Source organism: Mytilus edulis, chromosome 7 (assembly GCF_963676685.1).
Source record: "Mytilus edulis chromosome 7, xbMytEdul2.2, whole genome shotgun sequence".
NCBI classification, from domain to species: Eukaryota; Metazoa; Mollusca; class Bivalvia; order Mytilida; family Mytilidae; genus Mytilus; species Mytilus edulis.
Window position 1 is genome coordinate 5,081,457 of NC_092350.1, and position 11,069 is coordinate 5,092,525.

General features: G+C 35.5%; 1 protein-coding gene across 1 annotated transcript; it reads left to right on the forward strand.

Moving 5' to 3' along the window:
• The first annotated feature begins 8,596 nt into the window (after window positions 1–8,596).
• LOC139482912 (putative leucine-rich repeat-containing protein DDB_G0290503) lies at window positions 8,597–9,901 on the forward strand. The gene has a single exon (XM_071266936.1). The coding sequence runs from the start codon at window positions 8,597–8,599 to the stop codon at window positions 9,899–9,901; it is 1,305 nt and encodes a 434-aa protein (XP_071123037.1).
• The last annotated feature ends 1,168 nt before the right edge of the window (window positions 9,902–11,069 follow it).

The following is an 11,069-nucleotide window of genomic DNA, read 5'->3' on the forward strand; positions in this document are numbered from 1 at the left end:
GGTCCTTCACGTTTGGTTATAAGTCCACTTGTCCATTTATTTGGTCCACGGTAGTCGCGTACAGCTACTGTTTCTCCCTCGGTAAATTGTCGCAAAGTCTCTTTTGTTGGTTTTATTGCAATTTTCATCTGCTTGTCTTCCACTTGTCTATTGATATCTGGTTTAATTAAGTCCAGTCTGTTACGTAAATTTCTACCCATAAATAACTTAGCTGGTGTTTCATTCGTTGTAGTATGGGGAGTACTGCGATATGCCAACAGAAAATTTGCTAATTTCTTATTCAAATCTGCATTTTCTCCTCGCATTGCCTTCAAGCTCTGTTTGAAAGTCTGAACAAAACGTTCTGCGATTCCGTTTGTTGCCGGATGGTATGGTGCGCTCTTTATATGCGTTATTCCATTCATTTTAGTAAATGTTTGAAATTCTGCTGATACGAATTGTGGTTCGTTATCACTGACTATTTGCTCTGGCAATCCTGCTCTTGCAAATATAGTCCTTAAAACTCTAATTGTCTGTGTTGAAGTGGTACTTTTCATCGGTATAACTTCAGGCCATTTAGAATGAGCATCAATGACAATCAAGAACATGTGATCAATAAATGGTCCAGCAAAGTCAATATGAATTCGTTTCCACGGACTAGACGGCCACTCCCATGGATGAAGTGGTGACTGTTTCGGGTTACGATGGTGCTTTTGACATCCGGAACAACTTTTTGCTAGTGATTCTATCTCAGAATCAATACGTGGCCACCATACGTAGCTCCTTGCCAATAATTTCATTTTCACTACTCCTGGGTGCGCAGAATGTAACAGTTCTAAAGTTTGCTGTCTAAATTTTGTCGGAACAATAGTACGTATTCCCCACTGCAAACAACCTTGACTGATTGACAGTTCGTTTTTCCGGTTGAAATACGGTTTCAAATCGATATCATCATTGACGGTCCAACCTTTTTGTACTAATTCATAGACTCTTGATAAGATCTTGTCACGCGCAGTTTCTCGTCTAATGTTGTTGTTTGTTAAGCTTAAATGTTCTAGCTGCTTTAACATGAAAACATCAACTGCATCAAATTCCTCACCATCTGCTTCTGTAGATTCCTGTGGTATTCTCGAAAGCGCATCTGCGTTCGTGTGCTTGTTAGTGTTTTTGTACTCGATGTCATATGTATATCCACTTAAAAATAACGCATATCTCTGTAAACGTGCTGCTGAAGTGGTAGAAATTCCCTTTTTCGGATTGAATATTGACACAAGCGGCATATGGTCAGTAATCAGTGTAAATTTACGACCATACAAGTACGTATGAAACTTTTTAACGCCGAAAATTATACCAAGAGCTTCTTTGTCGATTTGACTGTAATTTCTTTCGGCTTTATTAAGTGACCTTGACGCAAATGCAATAGGGCGCTCCGTTCCATCTTCCATTTTATGTGACAAAACTACCCCTAATCCAAATGGGGAAGCGTCACAAGCTAATCGAATAGGTAGTTCTGGGTCATAATGACATAGAACCTGCTCAGATGTTACCAAATCTTTGGCCCTCTTGAATGATACCTTACATTCTTCATTCCAATCCCATTTGGCATCTTTTTCTAACAGTCTATGTAATGGACGCACAACTGATGAGATATTTGGTAGGAATTTATGGTAGTAATTCATTAATCCAAGAATTGAACGTACCTGGGTAACATTTTGTGGTTCTGGTGTGTCCAAAATCGCTTTGATTTTATCCTCTGTTTTGTGTAATCCATGCTTATCTATTTTATGTCCACAAAACTCGATTTCATCTTTGAAAAACTTTATTATTAACTGAAAGGTTGTACATCTCTAATCGCTTCATAACTTTCTCGAGGTTCACTAAATGTTCTCGGTCATTTTTACCGGTAATAACCATATCATCTAATATGCATTGTACTCCTGTCAACCCTTGAAGTATTTGGTCAATGGTTCTCTGCCAGATAGCAGGTGCGGAAGCTACACCGAATAACATTCGGTTGTACTGATAAAGTCCTCTATGCGTATTTATTGTCAAGTACTTCTTTGATTCTTCTTTCATCTCGAGCTGTAAATATGCCTGTCTTAAATCTATTTTCGAATATTTTTCACCTCCAGATAACGAAGCAAATATATCGTCAATTCTAGGTAAAGGATATTGATCCACTTGAAGCTGCTGATTTATTGTGACCTTAAAATCGCCACAAATTCTGACGCCTCCTGACTTCTTCACGACAGGCACAATAGGCGTTGCCCATTCACTAGTTGGCACTTTTGTAATAATTCCTTCCTCTTCAAGACGGTCAAGCTCCTGTTCAACTTTCGGTCTTAGTGCATACGGTATCGGTCGCGCCTTCATGAACACGGGTTTAACATTATCTTTCATAATTAAATTTCCTTTAATTCCATTTACACAACCGATGTTGTCACTAAATACGAATGCATGTTGAGCAAGCAATTCTTTTGTTTTCTCATTAACATTGTCAACACTTACTTTGTTGATTTTGCTCCAGTCTAGTCTGATTTTTCGTAACCAGTCTCTTCCAAATAAAAGTCCTCCTCCTTTTTGAACGACATACAGCGACAATACTTCACTTTGGTCGTTGTAGTTTACATTTACGGCGGTTACACCTAGTGGTTTAAATTTCTCACCCGAAAATGTTCTCAAAATAACGTCCGTTGAATCAAGCTTACGATTCGGAAACATTTGATCAAATTCCTTCTTCGGAATAATCGAGAGAGCGGATCCTGTGTCCACTTCGATTTCAACAGATTTGTTGTCGATTTTCACGTCGACAGTTATCTCCTTTGTTTTGGAATTCACTGTATAAATCCCTACATCATTGTTTCCTTTCTGTGTATCTTTGTTCGCAAACACTGTGTAAATCCCAAATTCATCATCCTGAGAATCATCAGCGTTCAGTGAGTGCACATTCCGTTTTATCATTTTACTACGACATGCTGCTTGAATATGTCCTTTCTTTTTACATTTATGACACGTTTGATCTTTAAAACGACATGTATCAGCTTTATGTCCTTGTTTGTTGCAACGGTAACACGTTATGGGTTTCTGTTGGTAAGAGTTAACTTTCGGTTTTTGACTTTTAACCTTATGTACAGCTGACTCTGGTTGTTTTCCTTGTAGCTCCAATTCGTCTTTCGTAGCTGTTTCCATCGCCACGGAAATCTGCATAGCTTTTTCTAATGTTAATGCTTGGACTGATAATAGTTTCTTCTGAGTTTGTTCAGATTTTAACCCACAAACCAATCTGTCTCTTAATGTATCGTTTAGATCCGGGAAATTACTATATTCCGAAAATTTTCGAATTTGTGCTACATACTCATTAATAGACTCTCCACTCTTTTGGTCCCTCTTGTGAAAACGGAAACGTTCTGCTATCACCAATGGTGCGGGTGATAAATGTTCTTTCAAAACTTTCACAATATCATCGTATGATTTATCTTTCGGTTTGTCTGGTGTCGTTAAATTTCTTAACAAAGCATAAGTTTTTCCACCGATTAAACTAAGTAAAGCAGGTACACGCTTTTCGTTGCTAATTTCATTCACAGCGAAATATTGTTCTAGTCTTTCTGTATAAGAAGTCCATTGTTCAATTCCATCATCAAAATTTTCGATTTTACCGATATATCCAGCCATTTTTCTTTTTAACTCGTCGCCAATTTGTTATGTATTACTAAGTATAACATTGAGGTAGAAGGCATCTGTTTAGATTAGCATTTTATTCTACACTAAAATAATCAAGCAAGTTACATATTATATATCGCGACAACTGTGGTAGGTATAACGGTATAGGCGGTGCCAATATGGTTTTCATCACTTTAGAGATTACAGTTCATTTGATAACAATTCGTTGTAACTTTAATAGTTTGTATTGTCAGTTTCAATTAGACATAACAGATCCTAGTACTGCTATTCAACTATTCAAAACCTTCGTACAACCCATCTTAACCTATGGTCTCGAAGTCATACTACCAACTTCAAAAAACCTACTTAAATTAGAAACATTTCAGAAGAAAATATTAAAACAAATTTTATCCGTTCCTATATCAGCTCCTGATCCTAGTGTTTACATCATGTCTGGCATTTTACCTATAGAAGCTCAAATTGATCAAAAATCATTAAATTTATTCAACAACATCTGTAACCAAAATGAAAACCATTTAGAAAAGAAAATAGCAAGGAGGCAATTAATAGCAAAAAATCAAGAAAGTAATAGCTGGTTCATAGCGATCAAGAGGGTACTATTCAAATACGATCTACAATCACCAATCGTACTTCTAAACGACCCACCAACAAAATATTCTTGGAAGAAATCCGTTCGTTTAGCAATTGACCATTACTGGAAAAATGCATTAATACAAAAGAGCTGTACTTATAAATCTCTGAAATATCTTGGGACCTCGAACATTTCACCAGGAAAATGCCATACATTATTATCCATTGGAAATACAAGTGACCCAACGAGAGAAGCTGTCCGAATATCTGTGAAACTAAAGGTTATTACTGATACGTACATTTTACAATCTCATAGATCAAGATATAATCTAAATGAAACTCCTACTTGTAAATTATGTGATACAGATATCGAAGATCGTTCTCATTTTTTGCTTACATGTAAAATACTCCAATGCATTAGAGAAAGATATCTTAACCAAATCGATGAAATTATCTCTGATTTCTTGAACTTTAGAATGAGGGACATACCAACTGATGACCAACTACAAATTATCTTAGACTGCACCGTGTTACTTTCTCGGTATACAAGTGATTATACAGTACTTCAAAGGATAGAAGATTTATCAAGGCAGTTGATTTATGCTCTTCACGTTGCTAGATATAGAACGTTGGACATTAAGAAGAGATAATTGTGCGTCTTTAACAGGAAATAAGTATATTGTTAGTGTGCCGGGAACATTTAGTGCTAATTTTACCATGATCGATATTGTGTATATATATGTTGTATATATATAGTGTATATAAATGTGGTGATGGATATTATTGACATTATTGTGATGACGGATTACTGTTGTCTGTAGATAGTGAAGAAGGAAAACTGTACTCAATTGAGGTTGTCCCAACGTGGACGGAAAAAGAATACCAGAAGAAGAAGAAGTTCCGGAGTTATGGTTCTTGAAAAATTGAAAAATGGTGTTTCCCGTCGTGTCCGTGCATTTTCTCATGAACCATTCAACCAAAGCTTTTGAAATTTTAATATGTTGTTACGGATGACAAAATAGAGGTCAAGTTAAATAATGACGATTTTGACTTTTACCGTTCAGGAGTTATGGTTCTTGAAAGATCGTAAAATGGCGTTTCCATTCACGTTGTTGAATTTACTCATGAACCATTCAATCTAAGCTTTTCAAATTTTAATATGTTGATACTGATGACAAAATGGAGGTCAAATTTGATATTGACGATTTTCACTTTCACCATTAATCAGTAATGGTTCTTGTGATATTGCCAGGACACAAATAAATGATAATAAATCCGGTTTGCTGTCGTTGTGACAGCCTCTTGTATCTACATAGTTTTTCAAGAACAATAAAAATATAAGATATAAAAAAGAAGATGTGGTATGATTGCCAATGAGACAACTGTCCACAAGAGACCAAAATGGCACAGACTTTAACAACTATAGGTCACTGTACGGCCTTCAACAATAAGCAAAACCCATACCACATAGTCGGCTATAAAAGGCCCCGATATTACAATGTTAAACAATTCAAACGAGAAAACTAACGGCCTCATTTATATAAAAAAAATGAATGAAAAACAAATATGTTACACATAAACCAACGACAACCACTGAATTAGAGCTCATCAATTGTTGATATTTATAAATATTTGGACGATGAAAACAATAGTATGGTAACAACCTCTTTCTTTCACAGTACACTTATACCATAGTAAATCAACATGCATATTTTTAACCATTACTGCTAGTATAAGTGTTTGGTAATATTCTTCTAGTGTGGTTCGGTATTTATACATCTTGCCAATGTGTTGTTGTGCTATATATGGTAATTTTTTTGTATTATTGTTTATCAAAGTGATATTTTCTAATCAAATGTAAGTGATTCGAAATGACATTCATGTTCAAAACTACAATCTCTTGAATTATTGATATACAAATAGAAATGACATGTTAAAATCAATATAATCAGTTTATTAGAATCTTCTACAAAGGTTCAATCCTTGATTTAAAAAGCATGATAATAATAACATTAACGGTACCAATTTTACTGCACCAGATAAAATGTCATGGTTGACACCCAATACCATGTGTAATTTCGAGAACAAAAATGTAATAGATAGAAATTAAAAAATTAAAAACGGAATAATGCAAAAGATGTGTCCCCGGTTTGTCCATTGTTGTTTTCTTGTCAGTATTTATTGTGCCTTCTCTTTAAAGGTGTCCCACATCGAAGATATCTGTATTTCTGCACTTTCTCTTTAAAAGTGTCCCAGACCGAAGATATCTGTATTTCTGCACCTTCTCTTTAAAAATTTTCTACATCGAAGGTATCTGTATTTCTGCACCTTCTCTTTATAAGTGTCCCACATCGAAGGTATCTGTATTTCCGCGCCTTCTCTTTAAAAGTGTCCCACATCGAAGGTATCTGTATTTCTCCACCTTCTCTTTAAAAGTGTCCCACATCGAAGGTATCTGTATTTCTGCGCCTTCTCTTTAAAAGTGTCCCACATCGAAGGTATCTGTATTTCTGCACCTTCTCTTTAAAAATGTCCCACATCGAAGGTATCTGTATTTCTGCGCCTTCTCTTTATAAATGTCCCACATCAGGTATCTGTATTTCTGCGCCTTCTCTTTAAAAGTGTCCAACATCGGAGGTATCTGTTTTTCTGCACCTTCTCTTTATAAGTGTCCCACATCGAAGGTATCTGTATTTCTGCACCTTCTCTTTATAAGTGTCCCATATCGAAGGTATCTGTATTTCTGCACCTTCTCTTTATAAGTGTCCCACTTCGAAGGTATCTGTATTTCTGCACCTTCTCTTTAAAGGTGTCTCACATCAAAGGTATCTGTATTTCTGCACCTTCTCTTTAAAAGTGTTTCACATCGAATGGTATCTGTAATTCTGCACCTTCTCTTTAAAAGTGTCCCACATCGAAGGTATCTTATATTTTGACTTTAGCAAAAAAAAATGTGAATGACTAGGATATTATTTTAAACGAAACTCCAGTATGAAAGTGACACCGTTTTAGTCGTACAAAAAGATATATAGGAAATAGCATTGTCTATATTCACAGAAATACAACTTTAAGAGTGATAGTGGGTTTAGATTATGACACATAATGTTTACTACGAGAAGATTGACATACAGGTAGTCCTGTTTGTTCCAATTGATCATAGTTATTTTCATACAATATTGTTTTATGGTCAAGTTGACTTCTGGTATACTTTATGAACTTTCAGCAAAATAATTTTATTCTCTTATTCTAAAGGTTATCACACTTTTCATAGGTTTTTTCATAATAAAATATTGGCAAAATGAAAAAAGACAATTTCTCTGTCGACTGTCGTATTATAAAGGCCAACTATTGTTATAATGTCCTTTTAAAATATGTTTAGAAGTATCTATTATTTAATTCATTTATGGATTAAGAATGGAATGATCGCATTCGATGTATGCAAGGTCTGTTAAGAAATCTGTCTCGTTTAACATATCTGACTTGATGGGTCTTGGTAATATAAACAGTAACGAATACTAAATACTAGAACATGCATTTACATCGACATTCGTTGTACGTAGACAATTATTCGCTTTACTTTTTGTCAGCTGGCTTTATTATTTCATATGTCTCTATGCTGTTCAACCTTTTGGTTTTTTTAATATTGTGTCGGAAAAACTTACGTTCACCTGCAACAATACTGATGCAGGGTTTAGCTGTTGCTGATTTTCTGACAGCGTTTTCGTCATATGGACTTCAGCCATTGTTCAATTCGCAATTCTTTTGTCGTTATGTCAAGCGAGGTTCTGTGACGAATCAATGTACATTGAAAGATTTACTATATCCATACTGTTCTATGGTTCATCACCTGTCATTAGCTACCTTCACATTCCACACAATATCCTACACGATCACTACATGTCTTGGGATACAGAAAGTCATAGCCATCAGGTTTCCAATCTGGACAAGAAATCAACTGACCAACAAGAAAACTGTGGTGTGTTGTGTCGGATGCTTCCTTTTCTCAATTGCCATCAGCCTTCCACGACATTTTACCATTGGTTTCATGCGATTAAGGGATAACGATATGTGTTGGTACTTTCTGAATTTTGAAGCAGCAGCAGAATACTCATCTGTTTATTATCTAATGATTCAGACTGTTCTAGTAACATGTTCTTGCGTTTTCATGCTACTGTCTACAGTGTATATTCTGTACAAATTAGCAACTAACAAGTTCCGGGGTCGGATTACAGAACAGAGAAAGCAGGAAAGAAGATCAGTTATAATGGTAATCATAGTTCTGGGGGTATTTCTCGTGACAGAAGTTCCAAAAGTGTGTTTGTACCTATGGTGGTGTTACAATTACATATCTGGAACCTTTTTGGATATGGGTGGACTAGAACTATTTAACAAAAAAATAACATATGGTATTTTGGTGGAATATGAACAGGTGATGAAGGACTTACTGCTTCGACATACAGATATGTTTAGTGGTGAGAACTCTATGAGATGGAAATACTGTCTCTATCTCATGGGAGGTATTAAACTATTTACAATCGTAGGATGTCTGTCCAACTTCATCATCTATATCGTTATGTCAACAAAGATGAGGAATGAAATTAGTTTAATGTTCACGAGAAGGACTTATAATCGAACAGATGAGGCAGGCACGACACAGACACAAATAACAAGAAACCGCCATTCAAATAAGATAGGAATGGATCTGATACAAAGAAATGGAAACCAGCGTACAGATGATGAGTTAAAAATGAATTTGACACAAGAAACTGGAAACCGCCATTCAAAGGAGATAGAAATGAATTTGATACAAGAAACTGAAAACCAGCGTAAAGATGAGATAGAAATCAAATTGATACAAAAGGCTGGAAACCGCCATTCAAATGAGATAGAAATGAATTTGATACAAGAAACTGAAAACCAGTGTAAAGATGAGATAGAAATCAAATTGATACAAAAGGCTGGAAACCGCCATTCAAATGAGATCGAAATGAATTTGCTACAAGAAACTGGAAACCGCCTTTCAAATGAGATAGAAATGAATTTGCTACATGAAACTGGAAACCGCCATTTAAATGAGATAGGCATGGCTTTGATAGAAGAAACTAGAATCCTCCGTACAGATGAGATAGAACTCAATGTGAGACAGGAAATTAGAATCCGCCGTACAAATGAGATAGACATGAATTCGATACAAGAAACTGGAGACCGCCGTACAGATGGAAAAAACAAGAATTACGATACAAGAAACTGGAATCCGTCGTCTACACTTGACAAAGAAATGAAATTCGTACACGATAAATTAGAAACTGGAAACCACCGTACTAATGAGATAGAAATTCATTTGATTCAAGACAAGGAAAACCACCGTACAGATGAGATAGAAATCAATGTGTTTCAAGAAGCTGGAAACCGTCAAACAGAGGAGGTAGGCATGAGTTTGATACAAGAAACTGGAAACCACCGTACAGGTGACAATGAAATGGATGTGATACAAGAAACTGGAAACCACCGTACAGGTGACAGAGAAATTAATTTGATGCAAGAGAGTAGAAACCGGCGTACAGATGAGATAGACATGAATGTGGTACCAGAAACTGCAAACCGCTGTTCAGATAAGACTGAGATAAATTTGATTCAAGAAACTAGAAGTAGACGCCCTAATGCGATATAAATGAATTTGATTCAAGAACTTGGAAACAGCCGCCTAAATGACAAAGATATGAATTCCATTCAAGAAATTGGAAGCCGCCGTACAATTGAAATAAACATGGAACACGTAAATGAAAAGAGAAAAAAATCCACAGGAGATGAACACTAGCTGTAACACCAAGGACACTGGAATGACTCAAACACAAAGAATAGACTGGCAGTTTTAAAAGAGATGCAGGTGCTTTCCGTGAAGATCTTTTTTTAGTTTACTCTTTGATTGCAACTGACTCTGATGTATGACATCTCGATAAATCATTACATGGTAAAACGAACTTTGGACAATCTTCACAGTGTTGCAGATTAACCTTATACCTTCAGATCATTGCAGTAGATAAAGCCATATTCCTAAGTCAATCTCACGTAGACTGATACAGTGTCGTCATTTAATACATGAACCTGCAAACATTCAAAAAAATTTATACAACTGGTTTTTTTTCTTGCGTCACAAATGATGTTTTTGTCGACAAAACGCACGTCTGACGTACAATTTTAAAGTAAGGTAGCAAAGATGAGTTTAAAAACAAATAATAATATTTACTAACACTGTAATTGTTTAGAATATGAAAATCTCTAGAGTGATCTTAGCCATGCTACTACCATGGAATACGATCTTTAAATATTGTTTTCATTGGTATATATCTTGGTAGATGTAAATTAAACCATGATACTTAATACTAATTTTATACACATTTTGACATGAACTGTTCTAAATGTTGTCGATATCTATAGTTAATCATTTCATCTAGTCATGTTTTTCTCCGACTGTTCATGACGTTCCTTATCAAAATCTATTGAATGGTGGATTTGGACTGGTTGGTATTTTTACTCTTAGATAAATGATTTATTAGTTGTTATTGACTTTGAAGTCTCAGATCTGTACATCGTGTATATACGAGTATGTATTAATTCTCTGCCCAGTTCGGTCTGGTTTTTTTGTTAGTTGTTTCTTTTGCCTTGTGTAAATACATTTTCAACTGATTGTTGTGGTTTTATTTTTCTTTTCTTGTACTGTTACACTCCTGTTCCAAGTAAATGTCAGGGTTTGACGCCTCTCTTTTGAAACAGGAAAAATCAATTGATCAGCAGTTCACCAGTTATGATACAAATCACTGCAAAATACATAAATTATC